The sequence below is a fragment of the Ovis aries genome, chromosome 1 (genome assembly GCF_016772045.2).
Source record: "Ovis aries strain OAR_USU_Benz2616 breed Rambouillet chromosome 1, ARS-UI_Ramb_v3.0, whole genome shotgun sequence".
NCBI classification, from domain to species: Eukaryota; Metazoa; Chordata; class Mammalia; order Artiodactyla; family Bovidae; genus Ovis; species Ovis aries.
The window spans coordinates 163644350-163671852 of record NC_056054.1 but is presented as its reverse complement, the minus strand read 5'-3'; the positions used below and the strand labels follow the sequence as shown (position 1 = coordinate 163671852).

At 38.0% G+C, this 27503-nt stretch overlaps 1 protein-coding gene across 1 annotated transcript; it reads right to left on the bottom strand.

Moving 5' to 3' along the window:
- Positions 1–14494: 14494 nt before the first annotated feature.
- On the bottom strand, positions 14495–15421 carry LOC101108279 (olfactory receptor 5K3-like). Its single transcript, XM_004003767.2, has one exon. It carries the CDS (start codon positions 15419–15421, stop codon positions 14495–14497), a length of 927 nt encoding a protein of 308 aa, XP_004003816.1.
- Between the last annotated feature and the right edge of the window lie 12082 nt (positions 15422–27503).

Sequence of the window (27503 nt, the reverse complement as noted above, 5' to 3'; positions counted from 1 at the left end):
CTGGACATTGTCTTGTGCATGCCAAGCAAACTGTACCACACCACAGATCCTTCAGGCCATCTCCATGTAGCCAGACTGAGTCCTTTCCCTGGGTCTGTCTGCTAGGATTCAATACCCAGCAGCTGTGTTCACTAGTAAGAGCAATCCTGGGCTGAGAAATGTAGTGACATGACAGCCATCAGCGCAGGTCCCTGTCCGCTCTGCCTGGCAGCAAGCCAGCACATGCATACTCCTCTGCAGCAGAGTCCAGGCCACTCCAACTATCTGTCCTGGTGGGCATCACAAATGGCAGAGGGGCTCCCAGGGTGAGGGAACCTGTCTTCTTTCATGGCTCCATCTCCAGAGGTACACGTCTCATCTTGATTCCTCTTGTTGTCTTTCGTTCTACCCAGTTATGTATCTTTCTTGCAGCATTAGTTGTTAAGATATCTTCTGCAAGATTTCAGTTGGTATTCTGTAAGAACTGTTCCACGTGTAGATGTATTTTTGATGTGTTTGTGAGGGAAGGTGAGCTCCAAGTCTTGTACTCCACTATCTGTTTCACTGCTAGATAGCTAGACCTCTCCTGTTGGCTTGAATTTCCACGAACACCTCCTCCTTTACAGGATAGTTCTTATTTATCTTATAACTGGAAATTTGTACTTTTTCAATTTTCTCGTACAATCCCCCATGCCCTCCTACAGACTCACTCACACACACACACATACACAAAAGCTCTGGTAATCACATATCTGATCTCTTTTTCTATGAGCATTTGTTTTTGAAGTATAATTGACCTACAATGCTATTTCAGTTTCTGTTATGTAACATAGTAATTTGATATTTCTGTATAGTGTATATGTAAACTGAAGATCATGATAATTCTAGTTATAATATATCAGCATCCAACGATGTCATATATTTATTGACTATATTCACCATACTGTATATTTGACTGTGACTCAATTATTTACAACTGAAAATTTGAATCTCTTAATTTTCCTTATGTGTTTTTCTCCTTCCCTCAACACCTTCCCCTCTGGTCAGCACCTGTTTGTTTAATTTATAACTCTGTTTCTGTTTTGTTATGTATATTTGTTTTATTTTTTAAGTTCCATATTTAAGTGAAGTCATACAGTATTTTCTTTCTCTCACTCATTTCATTTATCACAATGCCCTTGTGGCCCATCTGTGTTGTGACAAATGGCAAATTTTCGTTGTTTTTCTTTTTCTTTTCCTATTCTTATCTGTTTTATTCTTTTTGAAAATGGGGTATAGCTGGTATACAATATTGTCATTTTTTGCTGTTCAACAAAGTGAGTCAGCTGTATGTATGCACATGTCCCCTCCCTCTAGTACCTCCTTCCCACCTTCCCTTCATCCTATCCATCTGGGTCGTTACAGAGCAATGAGCTGAGCTCCCTGCAATATCCCTCTAGCACGTTCCCACTAGTTATCTGTTTTACACATGGCAGTGCACATGCATCGATGTCAATCTCCCAGTTCATCCCGCCCTCCCCCACCCCCTGTACACACATCCATTCCCTAGGTCTGAATCTTTGTTCCTGCCCTGCAAATAGGTTCATCTGTACCATTTTTCTAGATTCCACATACATGCATTAATATACAATATTTGTTTTTCTCTTTCTGATTTACTTCACTCTACATGACAGACTCTTGGTCTATCCATGTCTCTATTAATGACCCATTTCAATTCCTTTTTATGGCTGAATAATATTCCATTGTATATATGTATCACATTTGTTTTATGTATTCATCTGTCAATGGACATTTAGGTTGCCTCCATGTCCTGGCTACTGTGAAGAGTGCTGCATTGTACATTGGGAATACCTGTGTCTTTTTGAAATATGGCTTTCTCAGGGTATATGCCCAGTAGTAGATTTCTGGGTCATATAATAGTTTTAGGTTTTTTTTTTTTTCTGAAAAATTTAGTTTATTGAAAGAATTTTTACAAAAAGAAGCCAACATAAATGATCTAATTGTTTTGTGATATCTCAAGTGTTCATCCTTTTTTCTTGGTCTTTGTATATAAAGATGCTGCTTATTTAGCATGTTCTGTTCTTCATTTTCTCTCTTGTTCATGCCTTTGTTTACTTTTTAATTTAAGGGTAATTGCTTTTCAATTTGTGCTGGTTTCTGCTGTACAGCAGTATGAATGAATCTTAATTATATATATATATCCCCTCCCTCTTGAGCCTCCCTCTTTGCCTCCATGACTTTTAGTTTTTAAAGGAAACTTCATACTGTTCTTCATAGTGGTTGTATCAATCTATATTTCCACCAACAGTGTAAGAGGTTTCCCTTTTCCCCATTATATATCTATTATCACACTTTCTTTTATCCATTCATCTATTGATGGGCAGTTAGATTGCTTTTATATCTTATATAGGGGTGCACATATATTTCCTAATTTTTTTTTGCATGCTTTGGATAAATCACACATGAATGAAATTATTGGATCAGTGGTAGATCTGTTTTTAATTTTTTGAGGAATCTTCATTCAGTTTTCTATAGTAGCAGCACCAATTTACTTTCTCTCCCTTTCTCCACATCTTCACCAATATTCATTCTTGTTATTTTTTGTATAATACTTATGACAGGTGTGGGCTTCCCTCATAGCTCACTTGGTAAAGAATCCACCTGCAATGCAGGAGACCCCAGTTCAATTGCTGGGTCAGGAAGATCCGCTGGAGAAGGGATAAGCTACCACTCCAGTATTCTTGGGCTTCCCTTGTGGCTCAGATGTAAAGAATCTGCCTGCAGTGTAGGAGACCTGGGTTCCAACTCTGGGTTGGGAGATCCCCTGAAGGAAAAGGCTACCCACTCCAGTATTCTGGCCTGGAGAATTCCATGGACTGTATAGTCCATGGGGTCACAAAGAGTTGGACATGACTGAACAACTTTCACTTCACTATGACAGATATAAAGTGATATCTCATTGTGGATTTGATTTGCATTTCCCTGATTAGCCATGTTGAACACCTTGTCATGTACATGTTGGCCACGTATACGATTTTTTTGGGAAAATGTCTGTTCAGATATTCTTCCCATTTTAAAAATTTGCTTGTTTTTTGATACTGATTATATGAATTCTTTGTATATTTAGGATATTAATCATTTATCAGGTATGTTGTTTGCAAATATATTCTCCCATTCTGTAGATGGATATTCCATTATATTAATAATTGCCTTCACTGTGCAAAAACTTTTTAGTTTGATATAATCCCCTTTGTTTATTTTTGCTTTTGGTTGCCTTTCCTGAGGAGACATATCCAATTAAATGCTATTAAGATCAATGTCAAAGAACATATCACCTATGTTTTCTTCCAGGAGTTTTATATTTTCAAGTCTTACATTTAATTCTTTAAAACATTTTGAATTTACTTTTGTGCCTACTGTGAGAAAGTCATCCAACTATAACTAGAAGTTCACATACTGTTGAAGCCTACCTTGAAGGATTTTGAGCATTACCTTGCTAGCATGTGAAATGAATGCAATTATACAGTAGTTTGAATGTTCTTTGGCATTGCCCTTCTTTGGGATTGGAATGAAAACTAACCTATTGTAGTTCTGCAGCTATTGCTGAGTTTTCCAAATTTGCTGGCATAATGAGTGAAGCACTTTAACAACATCATCTTTTAGGATTTTAAATAGCTCAGCTGGAATTCCATCACTTCCACTAGTTTTGTTTGTAGTAATGCTTTCTAAGGCCCACTTGACTTCACACTCCAGGATGTCTGGCTCTAAGTGAGTGACCACACCATCATGGTTATCTGCATCATGAAGATCTTATTTGTATAGTTCTTCTGTGTATTTTTGTCACCTCTTCTTAATATCTTCTGCTTCTGTTGGGTCCTTATTATTTCTGTCCTTTATTATGCCCATCTTTGCATGAAATGAAACTAAAACAACAATCCAAACCCTAAGGGATGCACCAAAAGCAGTTTTAGGAGGAAAGTTTATAGCAATACAAGCTTACTCAAGAAACAGGAAAAATCTTAAACAAACTAACCCTATACCTAAAGGAACTAGAAAGAGAATATAACCTAAAGATAGTAAAAAAAAAAAGAAATAAAAATACATAAAATGGAGATTAAAGAAGCAATAGGAAACATCAGTGAATCAGTGAAACTAAGAGCTGGTTTACTAAAAAGATGAACAAAATAGATGGATTTTTGCCAGACTCTTCAGGAGAAAAATGGAGAGGGCCCAAGTCAATAAAATCATAAATAAAAAAGGAGAAGTTACAACTGATGCCATAGAAATACATGGCATCTTACGAGACTGTGATGACTATGTCGATTAAAGGGACATTTTAGAGGAAATGGACAAATTCTTTAAAAGATACAACCTCCCAAGATTAAACCAAGAAGAAATTTGAAAATATAAACAGACCAGTTACCAGTAATGAAGTACAGTCAGTAATTTAAAAATTCCCAACGAAAGAACATCCAGGACAAGATGGCTTTGTGGGGAAATTCTATCAAATATTTAGAGAAGAGTTAACAATTATGGTTTGAAACTATTTCAGAAAATTGCAAAGGAAAGAGCACTACAGAATTCATTCTATGAAGCCAGCATCACCCTGATCACCAAATCAGACAGAGATACCAAGAAAAAAAGAAAATTGCAAGCCAGCATGACTGATGAACACAGATGAAAAAATAGAATATTTGCAAACTGAATCCAGTAACACATAAAAAGAGAACAAACTAGTTGTTACCCGTGGGGAGATGGAGGAGGAGTAGTGTAGGGGTCGGGGGATGGGAGGCACAAACTGCTGGGTGTAAGACAGGCTACTAGGGTGTATTACATAACACAAGGAATATAGCCAATACGTGTCATAAATGTAAGTGGAGTGAAACCTTAACAAATTGTATAGAAAGTAAAAATAAAAAAAATTAAGTTACCTGTAATTGAATTATTGTTGAAAGAATAGATCACTATAGAGAACAATATTGGGAAAATGCGGGAAAGTTCAAATGTGAACTTCATACTTGATGTTGTTAAATTACTTGGGGATGAGAATAATATAATATGGAAATGTCTATTATTTTCAGATGTATGTTGAAGTTCTTACGGTAAACTCTCATAATGTCATCACACACACACACACACACACACACATATACACACGTATTTGGAGATAGCTTACAAGTCAAATGTAAAATGTTAACAGTTGTTTAATCTTGATTTAAACATCTGTGGCCATTCTCTTGACTTTTGTATGTTTGAGATTTTTCAAAATAAATTTGGAAGAATTTCTTTTTATCCACATCAAGAATGATCCACATCATTCTTGAATCTCTGCTCTATTTCCCTGTCCACTTGACAGCATAGTTACTTGGAAGTTTTCCTCTCCTGATACGTTTACTTCTTTATGTTGCGTGTAGTATGACTTAATGGCTAAGAACATGGGTATGGAGCTAGATAGCCTGGGTTTGATTCCTGAGCTCCACGTTAGTATTTCTCTGGATAAATTACGGGACCTCTGTATCCCTCATATATTTTAAGTGGAGTTATATGAAATGAGAATAATGCAGTGAAGGTAAAAAGACAATAGATGTGATGAGTAGCCAAATGGGTACTGGTGAAAAGTAGTTTGTAAGCTAAAGACAATTTGAGGATTGTTTCAAAATAGACTATAAAAATGCAAGACAAGAGACATGAATCTGTCAATTCTCATTTATTCAGTTACAGATAATGTGTCTTGAACAAACAAGGTAAGTTAATAAGATCTGTTGGATTATAAAACCAGCTAAATAGTTTAATTCTAGTGATACTGGGTTGATTTCACCGTGATTTCCTCAGCTATGTCTTCTCTTGTGTACTGACTTCATCTCTGGGCTGGTTTCCCTCTTGATGGCAAAATGGATGTAGATTATGCCAGCTATCATGTTCATACACCTTTCAAGAGGGAGAAATCCTATCTTTTATGAATGTCTTTTCAAATAAACAATACATATTTCCCAGAAACATCTAGAAAAATCACTTCTTTTTTGGTCTCATTGACCCCAAATAAGTCACATATTCTTTCCTTAACAGACCTCTGGGATATAGTATTGCTAAGCGTTGAGGTGGGTGGGGCAAAAATACATAAGAAAAATCATTGCACCTGTAGAAAAGGGAAGCTAAATCAGTACATTCAAGTCTGAAAACTAAAAATATCCATTTAAATAGACAATGAATATAGGACATACAGTTCAGTTCAGTTGCTCAGTTGTGTCTGACTCTTTGCGACTCCATGAACTGCAGCACGCCAGGCCTCCCTGTCCATCACCAACTCCCAGAGCCTATCCAAACTCATGTCCATTGAGTCAGTGATGCCATCCAACCATCTCATCCTCTGTCGTCCCCTTCTCCTCCTGCCCTTAATCTTTCCCAGCATCAGGATCTTTTCAAATGAGTCTATTCTTCACATCAGGTGGCCAAAGTACTGGAGTTTCAGCTTTGTCACTCCTTCCAATGAAGACCCAGGACTGATCTCTTTTAGGATGGACTGGTTGGATCTCCTTGCAGTCCAAAGGACTCTCAAGAGTCTTTCCTGAAACCACAATTCAAAAGCATCATTTCTTCCATGCTCAGCTTTCTTTATAGTCCAACTCTCACATGCATACATGACCACTAGAAAAACCATAGCCTTGACTAGACGGACCTTTCTTGGCAAAGTAATGTCTCTGCTTTTTAATATGCTGTCTAGATTGCTCATAACTTTCCTTCCAAGGAGTAAGTGTCTTTTAATTTCATGGCTGCAGTCACCATCTGCAGTGATTTTTGAGCCCCCCCTAAATAAAGAAAGCCACTGTTTCCCCATCTATTTGCCATGAAGTGATGGGACTGGAGCAACCCCAGGCCCAAGGAGTGGTGGCTGTGCGAGTGCAGGAGGGCCTAGAGGAGCCATCCCTCGCTGAAGGTCAGGAAGGGCGGCGGGAGGAGATACCCCTCATCCAAGGTAAGGAGCAGTGGCTGTGCTTTGCTGGAGCAGCTGTGAAGAGATACCCCATGCCCAAGGTAAGAGAAACCCAAGTAAGATGGTAGGTGTTTCAAGAGGGCATCAGAGGGCAGACACACTGAAACCATACTCACAGATATCTAGTCATTCTAATCACACTAGGACCACAGCCTTGTCTAACTCAATGAAACTAAGCCATGCCCGCGGGGCAACCTAAGACGGGCGGGTCATGGTGGAGAGAGCTGCCACAATGTGGTCCACGGGAGAAGGGAATGGCAAACCACTTCAGTATTCTTGCCTTGAGAACCCCATAAACAGTATGAAAAGACAAAATGGTAGGATACTGAAAGAGGTACTCCCCAGGTCAGTAGGTGCCCAATATGCTACTGGAGATCAGTGGAGAAATAACTCCAGAAAGAATGAAGGGATGGAGCCAAAGCAAAAACAATACATAGCTGTGGATGTGACTGGTGATAGAAGCAAGGTCCGATGCTGTAAAGAGCAATATTGCATAGGAACCTGGAATGTCAGGTCCATGAATCAAGGCAAATTAGCAGTGGTCGAACAGGAGATGGCCAAGAGTGAATGTCGACATTCTAGAAATCAGCGAACTAAAATGGACTGGAATGGGTGAATTTAACTCAGATGACCATTATATATACTACAGTGGGCAGGAATCCCTCAGAAGAAATGGAGTAGCCATCATGGTCAACAAAAGAGTCTGAAATGCAGTACTTGGATGCAATCTCAAAAATGACAGAATGATTTCTGTTTCCAAGGAAAACCATTCAATATCACAGTAATCCAAGTATATGCCATAACCAGTAATGCTGAAGAAGCTGAAGTTGAACGGTTCTATGAAGACCTACAACACCTTTTAGAACTAACACCCAAAAAAGATGTCCTTTTCATTATAGGGGACTGGAATGCAAAAGTAGGAAGTCAAGAAACACCTGGAGTAACAGGCACATTTGGCCTTGGAATGCAGAATGAAGCAGGGAAAGACTAATAGAGTTTTGCCAAGAAAATGCACTGGTCATAGCAAACACCCTCTTCCAACAACACAAGAGAAGACTCTATACATGGACATCACCAGATGGTCAACACTGAAATCAGATTGATTATATTCTTTGCAGCCAAAGATGGAGAAGCTCTATACAGTCAACAAAAACAAGACCAGGAGCTGACTGTGGCTCAGATCATGAACTCCTTATTACCAAATTCAGACTGAATTTGAAGAAAATAGGGAAAACCGCTAGACCATTCAGGTATGACCTAAATCAATTCCCTTATGATTATACAGTGGAAGTGAGAAATAGATTTAAGGGCCTAGATCTGATAGATAGAGTGCCTGATGAACTATGGAATGAGGTTCATGACATTGTACAGGAGATAGGGATCAAGACCATCCCCATGGAAAAGAAATGCAAAAAAGCAAAATGGCTGTCTGGGGAAGCCTTACAAATAGCTGTGAAAAGAAGAGAAGTGAAAAGCCAAGGAGACAAGGAAAGATATAAGCATCTGAATGCAGAGTTCCAAAGATATCAAAAAGAGATAAGAAAGCCTTCTTCAGCAATCAATGCAAAGAAATAGAGGAAAAGAACAGAATGGGAAAGACTAGAGATCTCTTCAAGAAAATTAGAGATACCTAGGGAACATTTCATGCAAAGATGGGCTTGATAAAGGACAGAAATGGTAGGGACCTAACAGAAGCAGAAGATATTAAGAAGAGATGGCAAGAATACACAGAAGAATTGTACAAAAAGATCTTCACGACCCGGATAATCACGATGGTGTGATCACTGACCTAGAGCCAGACATCCTGGAATGTGAAGTCAAGTGGGCCTTAGAAAGCATCACTACGAACAAAGCTAGTGGAGGTGATGGAATTCCAGTAGAGCTATTTCAAATCCTGAAAGATGATGCTGTGAAAGTGCTACATTCAATATGCCAGCAAGTTTGGAAAACTCAGCAGTGGCCACAGGGCTGGAAAAGGTCAGTTTTCATTTCAATCCCAAAGAAAGGCAATGCCAAAGAATGCTCAAATTATTGCACAGTTGCACTCATCTCACATGCTGGTAAAATAATGCTCAAAATTCTCCAAGCCAGGATTCAGCAATACGTGAACCATGAACTTCCTGATGTTCAAGCTGGTTTTAGAAAAAGCAGAGGAACCAGAGATCAAATAGCCAATATCCGCTGGATCATGGAAAAAGCAAGAGTTCCAGAAAAACATCTATTTCTGCTTTATTGACTATGCCAAAGCCTTTGACTGTGTGGATCACAATAAACTGTGGAAAATTCTAAAAGAGATGGGAATACCAGACCGCCTAACCTGCCTCTTGAGAAATCTGTATGCAGGCCAGGAAGCAACAGTTAGAACTGGACATGGAACAACAGACTGGTTGCAAATAGGAAAAGGAGTACATCAAGGCTGTATATTGTCACCCTGCTTATTTAACTTCTATGCAGAGTACATCATGAGAAACGCTGGACTGGAAGAAACACAAGCTGGAATCAAGATTGCCGGGAGAAATATCAGTCACCTCAGATATGCAGATGACACCACCCTTATGGCAGAAAGTGAAGAGGAACTAAAGAGCCTCTTGATGAAAGTGAAAGAGGAGAGTGAAAAAGTTGGCTTAAAGCTCAACATTCAGAAAACGAAGATCATGGCATTGGGTCCCATTTCTTCATGGCAAATAGATGGGGAAAGAGTGGAAACAGTGTCAGACTTTATTTTTTTGGGCTCCAAAATCACTGCAGATGTTGACTGCAGCCATGAAATTAAAAGACACTTACTCCTTGGAAGAAAAGTTATGAGCAACCTAGATAGTATATTGAAAAGCAGAGACATTACTTTGCTGACTAAGGTCCGTCTAGTCAAGGCTATGGTTTTCCAGTAGTCATGTATGGATGTGAGAGTTGGACTGTGAAGAAGGCTGAACGCCGAAGAATTGATGCTTTTGAACTGTGGTGTTGGTGAAGACTCTTGAGTGTCCCTTGGACTGCAAGGAGATCCAACAAGTCCATTCTGAAGATCAGCCCTGAGATTTCTTTGGAAGGAATGATGCTAAAGCTGAAACTCCAGTACTTTGGCCACCTCATGCGAAGAGTTGACTCATTGGAAAAGACTCTGATGCTGGGAGGGATTGGGGGCAGGAGAAGAAGAGGACGACAGAGGATGAGATGGCTGGATGGCATCACTGACTCAAGGGACTCGAGTCTGAGTGAACTCCGCGGGTTGGTGATGGACAGGGAGGCCTGGCGTGCTGCAATTCACGGGGTCGCAAAGAGTCAGACTGGACTGAGGACTGAATTGAACTGAGGAGACTGGAAGGACTTCCTTTGTGGCTCAGATGGTAAAGCATCTGCCTACAATGCAGGAGACCTTGGTTTGATCCCTGGGTTGGGAAGATCCTCTGGAGAAGGAAATGGCAACCCACTCCAGTACTCTTGCCTGGAAAATCCCATAGATGGAGGAGTGTGGTAGGCTACAGTCCATGGGGTTGCAAAAAGTTGGACACGACTGAGCAACTTCACTTGGTCACTGGTCACTTGGATGGGACCGGATGCCATGATCTTAGTTTTCTGAATGTTGAGCTTTAAGCCAACTTTTTCACTCTCCGTTTTCACTCTCATCAAGAGGCTCTTTAATTCTTCTTCACTTTCTGCCTTAAGGGTGGTGTCATCTGCATATCTGAGGTTATTGATATTTTTCCCGGCAATCTTGATTCCAGCTTGTGCTTTATCCAGCCCAACATACAACATCCCTCTAATTCTGAGCTTTCAAAGATTTTGTTATCTAGATACCTTTTTTCCTCATAAAGTATCTTATGACCATAAAGAACTGAACATTTATATTGTAATATGTCTATCTATATTTATAGTGTTAGAAATAAAAACCATGAAATTAAAATTTAAAATCCAGTCAAAAGTAAAATAAGCCTAGTATATATTTGCTTATATAGTTAAAATATATTGAAGGAAATGTTAATGAATAACCAAATGTGTTAGGTACCTTGTTAAGTATTGGTGATATGAAATGAGTCATATCATGTTTTGTTTTCATGGAAAAAAAAATAGGCCTTCATTTTATTATCCAACAGCTACAATTTACTATTCTTTTCTTTCAACTATTGCTCCTGTCTATGCATTCCTCTACTTTCAGAGTATTCTCCAGTTTCTGTTTTCCTCATCTGATATAGACTTAGTCTTCTTGCTTTAGTCTCTTTCTAGTCAGTTGCACGATCAGGTTTTTGAAGTGTACAATTGTATTACTCTGCTCCAAGGACACTTAAGTGTCTCATGGCTCTAAAATAAATTCAGATTTCTTGGGGTGACATTTAGAATTCTCAAGTGACTTGATCTGCTTCTCCCCTTTCCCCCATATTCACCAATATCTCTCTGCAACAATTTTGCCCACTTTCTGACTCTGTCCCCATCCTCCACTTCCAGTACCACACTCTTTTCCATAAACATTGAATCTGGTCATCATCATTCCTGTTTCCCTCCAGATATCATTTTTTCTTCATTTTTAAGGCACAGGTTACCTCTGATGCTACTAAGAAGTAAATACTTTAGGCTACAAGAATCTCCTTTTTTGGAACTCCCAAGCATGTGGGGAAAAAGTAATAATTGCTGGGAGCCAGCGTGAGGAACTCCGCCCATGGCAAAGGTCATGAGGAACGAAGCTGGCATATGCAAAGGCGTGATCAAGCCTCAGGAAACCCCCTGTTCCCGAGCATCTAATCCCAAAACCAGAGTCTGTTTTATGCTCTCCTCCATAACCGTTTTTCTTGGAGAAGGAGTAAATGTGCAGCTCCAAGGCAATAAAAATTCTTGGGCGTGACAAGAGTGTTTCAGACTCCTCTGAAGGTTATCTAGCCCACCTGTATAGGTTCGTCTGGCCACATGTGATTGTTTACAGCCTCCCAATCTGAGAGGCATGAGATGTTTTAGACTTACTAAAGGCAAATTCTTTTGGGGAGTTAGAAATTATTAGTATAATGGGTTGGTTAGGAATTATATTGGTGAAGGGTTTTTCATTTGTTGTGTCAATAATTGCTGCTAACTCCCTGCTCTGGGTGGGACAAGGATGTCTCAGGTCAAACCTTTCTGCTGACAGACTAGCTTGTGTGATAGGATTATCCATACTCCTGCCACTGTGCACATGATTGTTTACTACCTCTTAACCATAAACAGCACAGAGTTTTGGAGTATTTTGAGAGTCTTAATTAGCATAGGGCTTTTTCTTCTTGTTGAGTCAATGATTGCCGCCAGGCCTCCATATCCTTAGGCACCTGGGAATATATTAATCAATGTATTTGGAATATAGAAAAGGAAATATAGTAGTTTTTGATGTTAGCAATACTAGACTTTTTGAGTTAATGGATTTTCTCTTTTGTAATAGATCACTGTACTTTGTTATAAATCACTGTGTCCTTGCTATGTGAAAATGTAGCTTTATCACTGTCTTAAGACTAAATAGATCTTAAGGGGAGCATTGGTGAAAGGATTTTCATTTGTTGGGCTGATGTTTGCTGCTAAATCTCCATGTTCCCTACCCTTATAATGAATATAACTAACATATAGGAGAAATAAGTATTAACCTTTAAGACTAATCATGTTAACCTTGGGTTAAATAAATTCCTTTCTTGATTGTAACTCACTACACCCTCACCCTATAGGAATGTAACTTTATTTGGAGGGTGGTGCCTGGTTTAAGAAAAAACACCCTTGGAAAAAATAAGTTTTTGGTTATCAGAAAGAAAGGATCATAAAATTCCTAAGACCTTTTTATGTGAAGCACCTGATTTTGATAAAGGTCAGGACTGCTGACACCCCCCCCCCCCCCCGCCCGTGACTCTGTATTCATCCCTATGTGTAACAAAAGGTATATAAGCAAACCTAAAAATAAAGAAAATGGATCAGTTTCCTGAAAGACTGATTCCCCCATGTCGCTTCTTTCTTGCTCCTGTTTTTCTGGCTGAATTCCCATCTGGAGCATGGATGCTATTCCATGTAATCCAAGTTATTCAGCCTCTTTCTCCACTAATCTTCCTACTACACTATCCATTTCTAATCTCTCTATATCTGTGATTAAATATGTATTTTTCCAACGACGCTGACTCCGTCCCCACCTTCGAATCACCCTGGATCCACCGGGGCTGGACCCCGGCAAATAATTGATTCAAATTCTAGCTAAATCTGATGAACTTGGGCAAGCTCCTCAATACCGCAAAGTATGAGGTTTTTACTGATGAAAAGCATGAAAATATCACATCTGATAACTTGACAGGTAATATATATGAAAGGTCTAGCTTAGCACCAACCAGAGAACAAGTTCTAATTATAAATTACTTTTTTCTTCTATGTTTGCACATGTAAAGATAAAAATATTGTTTAGATATTTACATTTTTACTATTTTATGCCTCATTTTTGCTTTATCAGGACCTGCAACTTTTTGTTAATGCTATGTATATACCAATACTTTACCTTGGAATCAGTCCAAGTTGGTGGTATTCCTAATAACAAACAAGACAGATAATAATATCAGAGAGAAAAAGCTTTATTTAAGAATATATTCAGGTGTTGAATTGTCATATATGATGGTCATCGAATCAAACTATATGAAATCATCAAATCCATAGTGATGTCAATATAATTAGTATCATCTTCAGGTAGAGAATTATTCAACACAAATTTATAGATACTGTTTTTCAGAGAACTTGACCAAAAATTGACTATAGTATACTAAAGAATATTCTTGACTGGTGAATATATATTCTGTGTGATTTCATTTTCAAACAAAATCTGTTGAACAAATTGAGAATCAAATGAAATATATAGTTTACTTCTGTCACATGGTGATGCTTAAGAGGAGACTAATATTTGATAACTTGGGATATAAGGGAGCTTGTAATATTATGCCTTGGGATTCCTGAAATTTGCCAAAGATATTGAATGGAAGTGACTTTTATATGAATGGAGGTGACTGGCTTCAAACTGTTGGCTCAGACAATAAAGAATCCACCCGCAATGTGGGAGACCCAGGTTTGATCCCTGGGTCGGAAAGATCCCTGGAGAAGGGAATGGCTACCCACTCCAGTATTCTTGCCTAGAAAATTCCATGGGCAGAGGAACCTGGCAGGCTTCAGCCCATGGGGTTACAAAGAGTTGGACATGACTGAGAGACTAATACTTTCACTTTCTATGCTTAGCCTTTGCTGAATTTGTTGAAGATTTTAAGTTATTATACTTTGAAATACAGTTACTAGTGTAATTGATTATACGGTGACACAATTGTGACCTCAACTGTATTTAGTTATTCCTAATGAAACTAGTAGTTTAGATTTAGAAATATATTTACCATACTCTCTTCTTTTGAACATCTTTATTTGACTAATACATCATCATGTTTTAGTAATTCAGTGTTATATATGTCATGGCCTTTTTCCATTTTCTTGCTGTTCCTTGATTTTGGAAGTTTAGTGACATTATAATCAGTTGTCCATAAGGATGATATATGTCTCATAATGTTATAAATTCTTCATAATTTTTTTCATAGCATTTATGACTTCCTTATTTCTTAGGCTATAAATAAATGGGTTTAACAAGGGAATCACCAGAGTATAAAAAATAGCAACAGGTATATCTTTATCTTCGTCATTAACTGAATTTGGTCGAACATACATGAAAAGAAGGGAACCATAGAATATTGAGACAGAGACAAAGTGGGATGCACAAGTAGATAAGGCTTTGCCTTTTCCCTCTTTGGACTTCATCTTGAAAATTGTGAAAAGAATAAAAAGGTAAGAGATTATTACTGTGGCAATAGTGAAGACTAAAACTGACCCTGCAAAGATGAATATCATCAATTCATTGATATAAGGATCCACACAAGAGTGTCTGTATAATGGAAGGACATCACACAAAAAGTGATTGATTTGGTGAGACTTACAGAAAGTTAACCTAAACAGAAACCCTACATGAATTGTGGGATGAATGTTTCCAGCTATGTAGGCCCCTGTGGTCATCTGAATGCAGAGTTTCTTTGACATCATAGTGTGGTACTGCAGTGGTTTGCAGATGGCCACATAGCGATCATAGGCCATTGCTGCCAGGAGAAAGCAATCTGTAGTTTCAGCAAGGCAGAGACAATAAAATTGTGCCATGCATTCATAGAGGGAAATCATTCTGTCTTTAGAAAAAAGGTTCTCTAGTATCTTCGGGGTAATGGCACTGGAACAAAAGGAATCCATCAGTGCAAGGTTACCCAAGAAGATGTACATTGGTGTGTGAAGACGATGCTCTGTAACTATCAATGCCACCAGTCCAAGATTCCCCACCATGGTGATCAGATAGATGGTAAAGAACACCTGAAACAGAAGGGTCTTCAGCTCTGGATGATTTGTAAATCCTATCAGAATAAACTGTGTTGTCAACGAGTGGTTATCCTCAGTCATATCCACCTTTTCTGTTGACATAGGAATTGTGGAGATAAGATTTGAAATTATAATGCCAATAATTTTCCCTTCAAAATTCTTTTTTTTTTTTTTTAAATATTGAATAGAGTTCTTTCTTATTTCCTCTGGGAAACAGGGACACATACCTGTATGAGACATTCATTTCTCTGTAATGTCAGCTTTTATGGTCTTGACTCTGAAACTCAGATTTCCCAAGAATATTTTGCTAATTCTAGGGAGGATGTTTACAATGGAAAAGGCTTGTCTTTAAGAATTCATGAAGAATTCTCTATGTATCAGTGTGTCTGTACGTGTACTCAGTTGTGTCTGGCTCTTTGTGACCCCATTGACTGTAGACTGTAGCCCACCAGGCTCTTCTGACCATGGAATTTTCCAGGCAAGAATACTGGAGTGGATTGCCATTTCCTTCTCCAATACATATCCAGGACACTCATATTTGATTCAACATTCCCAAATAACATATGTCAGTTTTTATATTAGAGGTCCTTAAAATAAATATCAAGTCACTTTATATATATATATGTGTGTGTGTGTGTGTGTATGTATATGTGTGTGTATATATTAAATTGAGCAATATTTTTCATATACTTTCTCAGTAGAGGGTATGTTTAAATTGTGTACACAGATATATTAAATTTATATCTTAGGAATTGCATGAAAATCACTAAGGGTTAAGGAGAGGCATGTTCTTATTAAAGAAAACTACCTTGGAAAGCTAAGAAAAGAAATACCCATAGATTATCACCTCTTTTATCTGTTTTCCCAGTGTCATGCTAAATCCATTATTCTCTTTGAAGGTACCCAAATATCTAAATCCTTTCCTCTTTTATATTAAGCATAATTTTATATATAATACTTAATGAAGTTTACTCAGTGCCCCAGACTGTATACCAGTCTCCATTTGTTGCACGATCAAAAGTGTCTTATAAACCCAATGCAAACTAGAATTGCTTATGTAAAATCCAATATTGCTTTTGTTTCATGTGTGCATGCACGATTTCTTATGTTTAAGTTTATGTTTAATTGCAGGATAAGTGCTTTACAATATTGTGTTGGTTTCTGCCATACGTCAACATGCATCAGTCATAGGTGCACGTGTGTCCCCTCCCTCTTGAAACTCCCTCCCATCTCCCACCCTATCCCACCCTTCTAGGTTGTTACAGAGTACTGGATTGAGCTCCTTGCATCATACTCTAGATACTTTGAGGTTTCCTGTGACTTATACTTCTATAACAGCTGTGGAGAGCTATGGGAAAAAAGCATGATTGATTCCAGTCCTATGTCCAGTTCAGTGACCTGGGATGGGTGAACTTGTTTTCAGTATCCTACCAAACATCCTTAATGAACTATTTGGTGTCTGAAAATTGAAATTTAATTATGAAGAATAGTTTACAAAGGATAGTATTGAAATTCATTGTTTTAAAAAATCTGTGTCTCTTCCTTTTACCTGAATTAGTGTATCTACTATTTGACTCCTTCCTGGGAAAATTATGTAAGATTTTCTGAAGTATGTCACAGTATGTAAGAGCTAATAAATAAAAGCAAGTCATGCTTGTATACTTTAGTTTTCTAACACTTAGGAAGAGAGAAAATCCTTTAAATCTTAATGTGATTTATGAAAAAAAATCTTGTTTTTCTTTTAAAGGCTATGTTCTATTATTATTTAGTGATCTACAAGAACATTTTGACTGAGTTTCAATTACATAAATTCTTCAGTCAAAGTGGTTTATTTGAATTCCAAATTCCAGGCACTGGCTGAAAGTTTTCTTTATTTTTTTGTTTCAAAATATTTAACAGCTAAGACAGAAAAAACTTTCTGTATGTAGTCCTGAATGATATAACAGAATTATATTCTGTTCTTACCTGTATTTTTTGAAGTTCTAGCTTATAAACAGGTCAGCATAAATTGCAATAAATATTCTCATCCTAGTTCCCATAGTCTTCAGTTTTGAGACTAGCTAGAATGATAACTAACTAGATGAAATCTAGCAACAACAAAAAATGCTCAATGATTCAGAAAAATAAATATTATTGATATTAATATTAAAAGTCAACTAGACTATTCCTCTTACCTTGATTTCACTGAGAAGTGGTTTGTAACACCTCATTGATTGCTTTATGGTTTAGGTGTACTAGAATTTCAGAATATAAACCTCTAATGCATTTGGGATTAAAAGAATAAACAACTGGAAGGCTACTAATAGGCCAGTGTCAATAATTATTTTCCATACAAATTTAAATTTTCCATCAGATGCTAAAGGGATTTCCTTGCAATGACCTCACTGTATTTCCATGGGGAGATTAGGTCACTATGACATACACTATCTAACTTTAATTAAAGATGACCTGTGGTTGGGGAAGATCCCCTGGAGGAGGAAATGGCAACCCACTCCAGTATTCTTGAAATGGCAACCCACTCCAGTATTCTTGTCTAGAAAATTCCATGGACAGAGGCGCCTGGTGGGCTGCAATCCATGGGGTCACAAAGAACCAGACATAATTTAGCCACTGAGCATGAATGAAAAATTTAAAGTGAAAGACCTTCATTAAAGTCAGTAAGGTAGTTTGAGATCATCTTGCTGAATCTTATTTAACTGACCTAATTTTTATGATTCTTTTCATTCTTTGCGTAAAATGTAAAACGGTCAGAAGAGTCAGGTTGGTTTCACCTCCTACTGGAGGAATTAATATGTTTATGGGATTAATATTGTTTATGAAAGATGATTGGATTTGGAGGTGTAGAAGATTCAGCCAGGATATCAACTTCTTCCCTCTGTGAATTGACTTTGGCTCCATGTCCTCCAAAACCCATTTTGGAAACTTTGATGTTATTAATATTATATATTTCTACATATGAAATACTGAGACTATTCTCTTTCCTTTTAAATTTACAGCAGCTGTATTTGTCTTTATTATGCTGATTCCCCCTTAATTCTAATAATCACTCTTCAGCATGCTGTATATTTGTTAGTACATCTGTAATCAGTCACTCTCCTCCCAGCCTCTATGAGCTTAAGAGGGAAGAGATGTCTCTCTTATGTTCATTTATTTATTTTTAACACTTGAATAATATGTGACACTTTCACGTGCTGAACAAATATTTGCCTGATGATGAAAAAAAAGATAATACCCCCTTGCTCATGTATTTGAAATGGTCTTTGGTTCATTTTTAAACAAATAATTTCCCCTTATTTTGCCAGCCCTGTTGCTGCACAGTTTCTCTGTATCTTGCTTCTCACTTTGCTTTCTTCCTCTCACCTCAGGGCACTTGGCCATGTACATTCCTTCACTCTTCCTCTGTGCACCTGCTTCATTAATTTGCTTATGTTTCCTCATCTAAAATATCTTTTCTCACTGTCTGTCACCCTAGTCCTACTCATTCTTGATCTCAAATGAGATCTCTTTCCTGAGGATTTTTCTAGTCCTCCCTCTAAATTAAAAGGTTTTCTTTTTCCTGGTCTTTGTGATAATTACCTACCTTTATAATGCATTTGTGACTTTATCAAATATGAATTGTATGTGTTATGTGTCTTGATTGTAAAGACACTGGCTAAATATTCACATGTCATTGGTCATGTCTTACATCTTCTGGGCTCCTGACAACGAAATGAGTTAGATCCTCAGTACAAGCTGCACTGATTTTTCAAATTTCAGTTCTGTTTAACCTTAAATCAAGTATTTACAATATACAGGGTGTTGGAAACAACAGTGCATAGAATAAGCACAGGATAAGGAGTTCTTAGATTTTAGTAATGGCTCCTGAAAAGAAGTTCATAATCTAGTGGGGAGAAAAGAGTTGCATTGGTAATGAGGAAACAACTCAAGCTGTGGTATAAAAAAGTATAAACACATAATATGAACATAAGGAGAATAAAATGAATAGAGACCTGAAAGAAAAAAAAAGATTTTTTTCATTGAAAGTATCATTTCACATGAACCTTGGTGGATAAGTAGGATTGTAATACATGAAGCACATGTAGAAAAGAAACAGCAGATTGGAAGCATATGTTAAGTTTTGGAAAGTTGATATAGCAAGACCTAGTTAGAAAGTGGATGGTTGGGCTGAAGTAAGTTGCTTCAGTCTTGTCCGACTCTGTGCAACCCTATAGATGGCCTCCTACCAGGCTCCTCTGTCCCTGGGATTCTCCAGGCAAGAACACTGGAGTGGGTTGCCATTTTCTTCTCCAATGCATGAAAGTGAGAAGTGAAAGTGAAATCTCTCAGTCATGTCTGACTCTTAGCGACCCCATGGACTGCAGCCTACCAGGCTCCTCCGTCCATGGGATTTTCCAGGCAAGGGTACTGGAGTGGGATGCTATTGCCTTCTCCATACATGATATAGGACATATTCAAAGTATCTTACTTATACGTACTTATAGGGCATGGGAAAATTGAAAATTGTTGTGTTTGAGTCCTTCCCTGATAATTCCCTGAACCCTTTCTCTCAAAAGCTATATATGACAAACCCACAGCAAACATTATCCTCAACGGTGAAAAACTGAAAGCATTTCCCCTAAAGTCAGGAACAAGACAAGGGTCCCCACTTTCACTGCTACTATTCAACATAGTTCTGGAAGCTTTGGCCACAGCAATCAGAGCAGAAAAAGAAATAAAAGGAATCCAAATTGGAAAAGAAGTAAAACTCTCACTGTTTGCAGATGACATGATCCTCTATATAGAAAACCCTAAAGACTCCACCAGAAAATTATTAGAGCTAATCAATGAATATAGTAAAGTTGCAGGATATAAAATAAACACTCAGAAATCCCTTGCATTCCTATACACTAATAATGAGAAAATATAGAAAGAGAAATTAAGGAAACAATTCCATTCACCATTGCAACGAAAAGAATAAAATACTTAGGACTATACCTACCTAAAGAAACTAAAGACCTATACATAGAAAATTATGAAACACTGATGAAAGAAATCAAAGAGGACACTAATAGATGGATAAATATACCATGTTCATGGATTGGAAGAATCAATATAGTGAAAATGAGTATACTACCCAAAGCAATCTATAGATTCAGTGCAATCCCTATCAAGCAACCAATGGTATTTTTCACAGAGCTAAAACAAATAATTTCACAATTTGTATGGAATACAAAAAACCTTGAATAGCCAAAGCAATCTTGGGAAAGAAGAATGGAACTGGAAGAATCAACCTGCCTGACTTCAGGCTCTACTACAAAGCCACAGTCATCAAGACAGTATGGTACTGGCACAAAGACAGAAATACAGATCAATGGAACAAAATAGAAAGCCCAGATATATATACACACACCTATGGACACCTTATCTTCGACAAAGGAGACAAGAATATACAATAGATTAAAGACAATCTCTTTAACAAGTGGTGCTGGGAAAACTGGTCAACCACTTGTAAAAGAATGAAACTAGATCACTTTCTAACACCATACACAAAAATAAACTCAAAATGGATTAAAGATCTAAACATAAGAACAGAAACTATAAAACTCCTAGAGGAGAACATAGGCAAAACACTCTCCGACATAAATCACAGCAGGATCCTCTATGACCCACCTCCCAGAATACTGGAAATAAAAGCAAAAATAAACAAATGGGATCTAATTAAAATTAAAAGCTTCTGCACAACAAAGGAAAATATAAGCAAGGTGAAAAGACAGCCTTCTGAATGGGAGAAAATAATAGCAAATGAAGCAACTGACAAACAACTAATCTCAAAAATATACAAGCAACTTATGCAGCTCAATTCCAAAAAAATAAATGACCCAATCAAAAAATGGGCCAAAGAACTAAATAGACATTTCTCCGAAGAAGACATACGGATGGCTAACAAACACATGAAAAGATGCTCAACATCACTCATTATCAGAGAAATGCAAATCAAGACCACAATGAGGTACCATTTCACACCAGTCAGAATGGCTGCGATCCAAAAATCTACAAGCAATAAATGCTGGAGAGGGTATGGGGAAAAGGGAACCCTCTTACACTGTTGGTGGGAATGCAAACTAGTACAGCCACTATGGAGAACAGTGTGGAGATTCCTTTAAAAATTGCAAATAGAACTGCCTTATGACCCACAATCCCACTTCTGGGCATACACACTGAGGAAACCGGAATTGAAAGAGACACGTGTACCCCAATGTTCATCGCAGCACTGTTTATAATAGCCAGGACATGGAAGCAACCTAGATGTCCATCAGCAGACGAATGGATAAGAAAGCTGTGGTACATACACACAATGGAGTATTACTCAGCCGTTAAAAAGAATACATTTGAATCAGTTCTAATGAGGTGGATGAAACTGGAGCCAATTATACAGAGTGAAGTAAGCCAGAAAGAAAAACACCAATACAGTATACTAACACATATATATTGAATTTAGAAAGATGGTCACGATAACCCTGTATGCGAAATAGCAAAAGAGACACAGATGTATAGAACGGACCTTTGGACTCTGAGGGAGAGGGAGAGGGTGGGATGATTTGGGAGAATGGCATTGAAACATGTATACTATCATGTAAGAAACGAATCGCCAGTCTATGTTCGATACAGGATACAGGATGCTTGGGGCTGGTGCACGGGGATGATCCAGAGAGATGATATGGGGTGAGAGGTGGGAGGCAGGGTTCAAGATTGGGAATTCAAGATTGGTGGATTCATGTCAATGTATGGCAAAACCAATACAGTATTGTAAAGTAAAATAAAGTAAAAGTAAAAATAAAAAGATTTAAATAAACAGCGTGAACAGAAAGGTCAACATGAAAGAAAAAGAAAAAAAGGCAACTCCAAAGAGCATCTAATTATCTGCCTAACCAAGCTGTGGTGTTTGGTACTATTGAAAATATTCAACTTTGGTTCTGTGGTAAAACTCACTGCTTTTGTCTTACTGAGTGTTCCATGTCAATTTTAATTCTGGGTTGTGTTTCTCTCTTTGCTTTTACAGTGTTTGTGTTCCCCTTGGTTCTGTACTTGACCAACTTCTCTTTCATTCTCTGAGTTTCCTCCAGGTTATCACATCTACTTGTATATTTCAGTTATATTCCATCTTCTGATGATTTCACTATAGGAGAGTAACAAGACTAATTATTAGTTTTAATTTACAACCCCTTTTATTTTTATTATCTTTTATGTGTTGCTGTTTTACTTTTTAGTTTTATTTTATATTGGAGTATAGTTGATTTTTTATGTTGTGTTAGTTTCAGGTTACAGCAAAGTGATTCAGTTATATATATTTTTATCTTATCTTTTTCAAATTCTTTTCCTGTTTAGGTTGTTGTTGTTGTTCAGTCACTAAGTTGTGTCTGACTCTTTGTGACCCCATGGACTGCAGCACGCCAGGCCTCCCTGTACCTCACCATCTCCCAGAGTTTGCTCAAGTTCATGTCTATTGAATCACTAATGCCATCCAACCATCTCATCCTTTGTCACCCTTTTCTCCTTTGCCTTTAATGTTTCCGAGCATCAGGGTCTTTTCCAATGAATTGGCTGTTTGCATCAGGTGGCTAAAGTTCTGGAGCTTCAGCTTCAGCATCAGTCCTTAAGATGAGTGTTCAGGGTTCATTTCCCTTGGGATTGACTGGTTTGACTCTTTGCTGTCAAAGGGACTCTCCTTCTCCAGCACCTCAATTCGAAAGCATCAATTCTTCGGCATTCAGTCTTCTTTATGGTCCAACTCTTACATCCATATATGACTACTGGAAAGATCATAGCTTTGACTATATAGACCTATGTCAGCAAAGTTATGTCTTTGCTTTTTAATATGCTGTTTAGGTTTGTCATAGCCTTCCTTTCAAGAAGCAAGCATATTCTAATTTCACAGCTGCAGTTACCATCTGCAATGATTTTGGAGCCCAAGAAGTGAAAATCTGTTACTGTGTCCACTTTTTCCCTTTCTCTTTGCCATTAAATGATGGCACCAGATCCATGATCTTAGTTTTTTTTTTTTCTTTTAATGTTGAGTTTTAAGCGAGTTTTTTCACTCTCCTCCTTCATCTTCATCAAGAGGATCTTTAATTCTTCGCTTTCTACCACTAGAGTGGTATCATTTGCATACTAAGATTATTGCTATTTCTCCTGGCAATCTTGATTTCAGCTTGTGATTTATCCTACCCAGCATTTTGCCTGATGCACTCTGGATATAAGTTAAATAAACAGGTGAGAATATACAGCCCTTTTGTACTCCTTTCCCAATTTTGAGCCAGTCATTTATTCCATCTAAGGTTCTAACTGGGCTTCGCTTGTGGCTCAGCTGGTAAAGAATCTGCCTACAATGCGGGAGACCTGGGTTCAATTCCTGAGTTGGGAAGATCCCTTGGAGAAGGGAAAGGCTACCCACTCCAGTATTTTGGCCTGGAGAATGCCATGGACTGTATAGTCTATGGGGTCACAAAGAGTTGGACACGACTGAGTGACTTTCACTTCACTTCACTTCACTTCAAGTTCTAACTGTTGCTTTTTGACCCTTATACAGGTTTCTCAGGAGACAAGTAAGATGGTCTCTGGTATTCCCATCTTTTTAAAAAGTTTCCTCAGTGTGTTTTGATCCACACAGTCAAAGGCTTTTGCATAATCATTGAAACAGAAGTCGATGCTTTTCTGGAATTCCTGGCTTTCCTTATGATCCAGTATGTTAGCAATTTGATGTCTGGTTCCTCTGCCTTTTCTAAACCCAGCTTGTACATTTGAGAGTTTTCAATTCAAGCACAGCTGAAGCCTGGCTTGAAGGATTTTGAGTACTAACTTACTAGCATGGGAAGTGATCGCCATTGTCCGGTAGCTTGAACATTCTTTCAGTTCAGTTCAGTCGCTCAGTCGTGTCCGACTCTTTGTGACCCCATGAATGACAGCATGCCATGCTCTTCGTTTTCTGAATGCTGAGCTTTAAGCCAACTTTTTCACTCTCCTCTTTCACTTTCATCAAGAGGCTTTTTAGCTCCTCTTCACTTTCTGCCGTATGGGTGGTGTCATCTGCATATCTGAGGTTGAGTGTGCCCAGGAGCTATTCATCAGATGACTAAGTATCTAGGCTGAACAGGGCTAGAGAACACAATAAGACACAGAAGTAGGTGATTCAGTATTTCTTGTTGTCTACCATCATTGCACTGACATCTTTTACTCAACACACAGATTTGGCCTCAGAAGGCCAAGTTAGTTCTTGGATAGTCGGCTTTATATATTGATGTCATAATGTATTGCTACTGAAATATAGCTTCACCTTGGGTGACCTTGAAGTCATCAACAGGGGGAAATCCTCTGTTAGATCACGGGACTAATCATCTATTCCACTGTGTATAGGTGTTTTTAAAAAAGTTTTAAAATTGAAGTATAGTTGCTTTACAATGTAGTTTTAGTTTCTGCTGTATGGCAAAGTGAATCAGTTATATGTATACATATATTCCCTCTTTGTCACCACAGAGCACCCAGTAGAGTTCACTGTGCTATACTGTAGGTTCTTATTACTTATCTATTGTATGCGTAGTAGTATATGTATGTCAATCTCAATCTCCCAGTTCATCCCACCTCCCTGTTTCCCCCCACCCCTTGGTGTCCATACATTTGTTGTCTATCTCTGTGTCTCTGTTTATGCTTTGCATATGGGTACATCTCTACCATTTTTCTAGATTCCATGGATGGAGAAGCCTGGGAGGCTGCAGTCCATGGGGTCACTAAGAGACGGAAATGACTGAGTGACTTCACTTTTACTTTTCACTTTCACGCATTAGAGAAGGAAATGGCAACCCACTCCAGTGTTCTTGCCTGGAGAATCCCAAGGACAGCAGAGCCTGGTGGGCTGCCGTCTGTGGGGTCACACAGAGTCAGACATGACTGAAGTGAGTTAGCAGCAGCAGCATTAATATATGATACTTGTTTTTTTCTGTTTCTGACTTAATGTACCAGATATATGCACGACTTATGACATTCAGAGGGAGAAACATCAAATGTTTTGTGGATTTATTTTCAAATATAGGATACACAATTGCCTGAAAATTCCAGAAAATAATTTCTTTTGTCTCATTGATCCTAAGTAAGTTACATGTTCTTTCCTTACAGACCTCTGGGATTCAGTGTTGCTAAGGACGGGCAAGGGTATTACAGAAATATGCAACAATATCATGGTGCCCTTAGAAATGGCAAACATAAATCAATGCATGCAAGTCTAGCAACTAAAAATACCCACTGAAATAGAAGGTAATATTGGATGTACAACATCCATCTAATTCAGAGTTTCTCAAAATTTTTGGTATCTGTATTCCTTTTAGCTTGTAAAATATGTTAGGAACCTAAAAAACTTTGTTTATGTGAATTATTTCTGTCAGTATTTACAATGTAAGAAAGTGAATCAAGAATTTAAAAGGTATTCATTAATTCATTCAAAAATAAAAATAATGAGAATATTACACTTTTACTTACATAATTATATTAAAAACACAATCCCACTGCTGGGCATACACACTGAGGAAACCAGAATTGAAAGAGACACATGTACCTCAATGTTCATCGCAGCACTGTTTATAATAGCCAGGACATGGAAACAACCTAGATGTCCATCAGCAGATGAATGGATAAGAAAGCTGTGGTACATATACACAATGGAGTATTACTCAGCCGTTAAAAAGAATACATTTGAATCAGTTCTGATGAGATGGATGAAGCTGGAGCCGATTATACAGAGTGAAGTAAGCCAGAAAGAAAAACACCAATACAGTATACTAACACGTATATATGGAATTTAGAAAGATGGCAATGATGACCCTGTATGCAAGATAGCAAAAAAGACACAGATGTGTATAGCGGACTTTTGGACTCAGAGGGAGAGGGAGAGGGTGGGATGATTTGGGAGAATGGTATTGAAACATGTATACTATCATGTAAGAATCGAATCGCCAGTCTATGTCCGATGCAGGATACAGCATGCTTGGGGCTGGTGCACGGGGATGACCCAGAGGGATGTTATGGGGAGGGAGGTGGGAGGGGGATTCATGTTTGGGATCGCATGTACACCCGTGGTGGATTCATGTCAATGTATGGCAAAACCAATACAGTATTGTAAAGTAAAATAAAGTAAAAATAAAAATTTAATTAAAAAAAGAAAAATGTTTATTGAATGTGTCAGACTTCTTATTAAGAATTGGTGGTATGAAATAATTTATGACATGTTTGCTACAGGAAAAAAATAGGCTTTCATTTTGTTGTCTAACAAGTACAATTTACTATATAGAGTATTCTCTACTTTTAGAGCATTTTCCAGATTCAGTTCTCCTCATCTAATACATGAATTATTGAAGTTAATCTTCGTGCTTCACGTCCCTTTCCAGTCAGTTACATGATCAGGTTTATTAATATATTGCTCTGCTCCTGGAAGCCTTTAGTGTCTGATGCCTCTAAAATAGATTCCGATTCCTCAGGGTGGCATTTAAGCTTCCCAGTAACCTTATCCACTTCCACCTTTCTTCTCATAGTTATCAACAGCTCTAACCAATAGTTGTGTAGGCTTTCTGACTCTGTTACATTGTTCAACTCCCTGATCCCATTCCCTGTGCCACACTCATTTCCATAAGCATTGACTGGTCATACCCATTCCTGTTTTTTTCCAAATATTAAAATTCCCCTGCTTTATTTTAAAATGCAATTATTCTTGATGCTACTTAAGAACTAAATGTCTCAACTACAAGGATCTCCACTTTCTGAACTCTCAAGAGTGTAGCAAAATGTTTTGTTGGCTCAAATTCTAGTTTATTCCAATGATTTGGATGAACTTGGGTAAACTCCACAATATTTCAAAGTATGAGATTTTTACTGGGAAAACATGAAAAATCGTATCTGTATATATGAAATGTCTAGCTTAGTGTCCGGCAGACAATACGTTCTCAGTGAATTATTTTTTCTATCACATTTGCACTGTGCTGCTGCCACTGTGCTGCTAAGTCGCTTTAGTCGTGTCTGACTCTGTGCGACCCCATAGACGGCAGCCCACCAGGCTCCCCCATCCCTGGGATTCTCCAGGCAAGAATACTGGAGTGGGTTGCCATTTCCTTCTCCAATGCATGAAAGTGAAAAGTGAAAGTGA

Excerpts from the sequence above, each read along its gene's own strand:
- LOC101108279 (XM_004003767.2), bottom strand. The coding sequence starts at position 15,421 with ATGACTGAGGATAACCACTCGTTGACAACACAGTTTATTCTGATAGGA.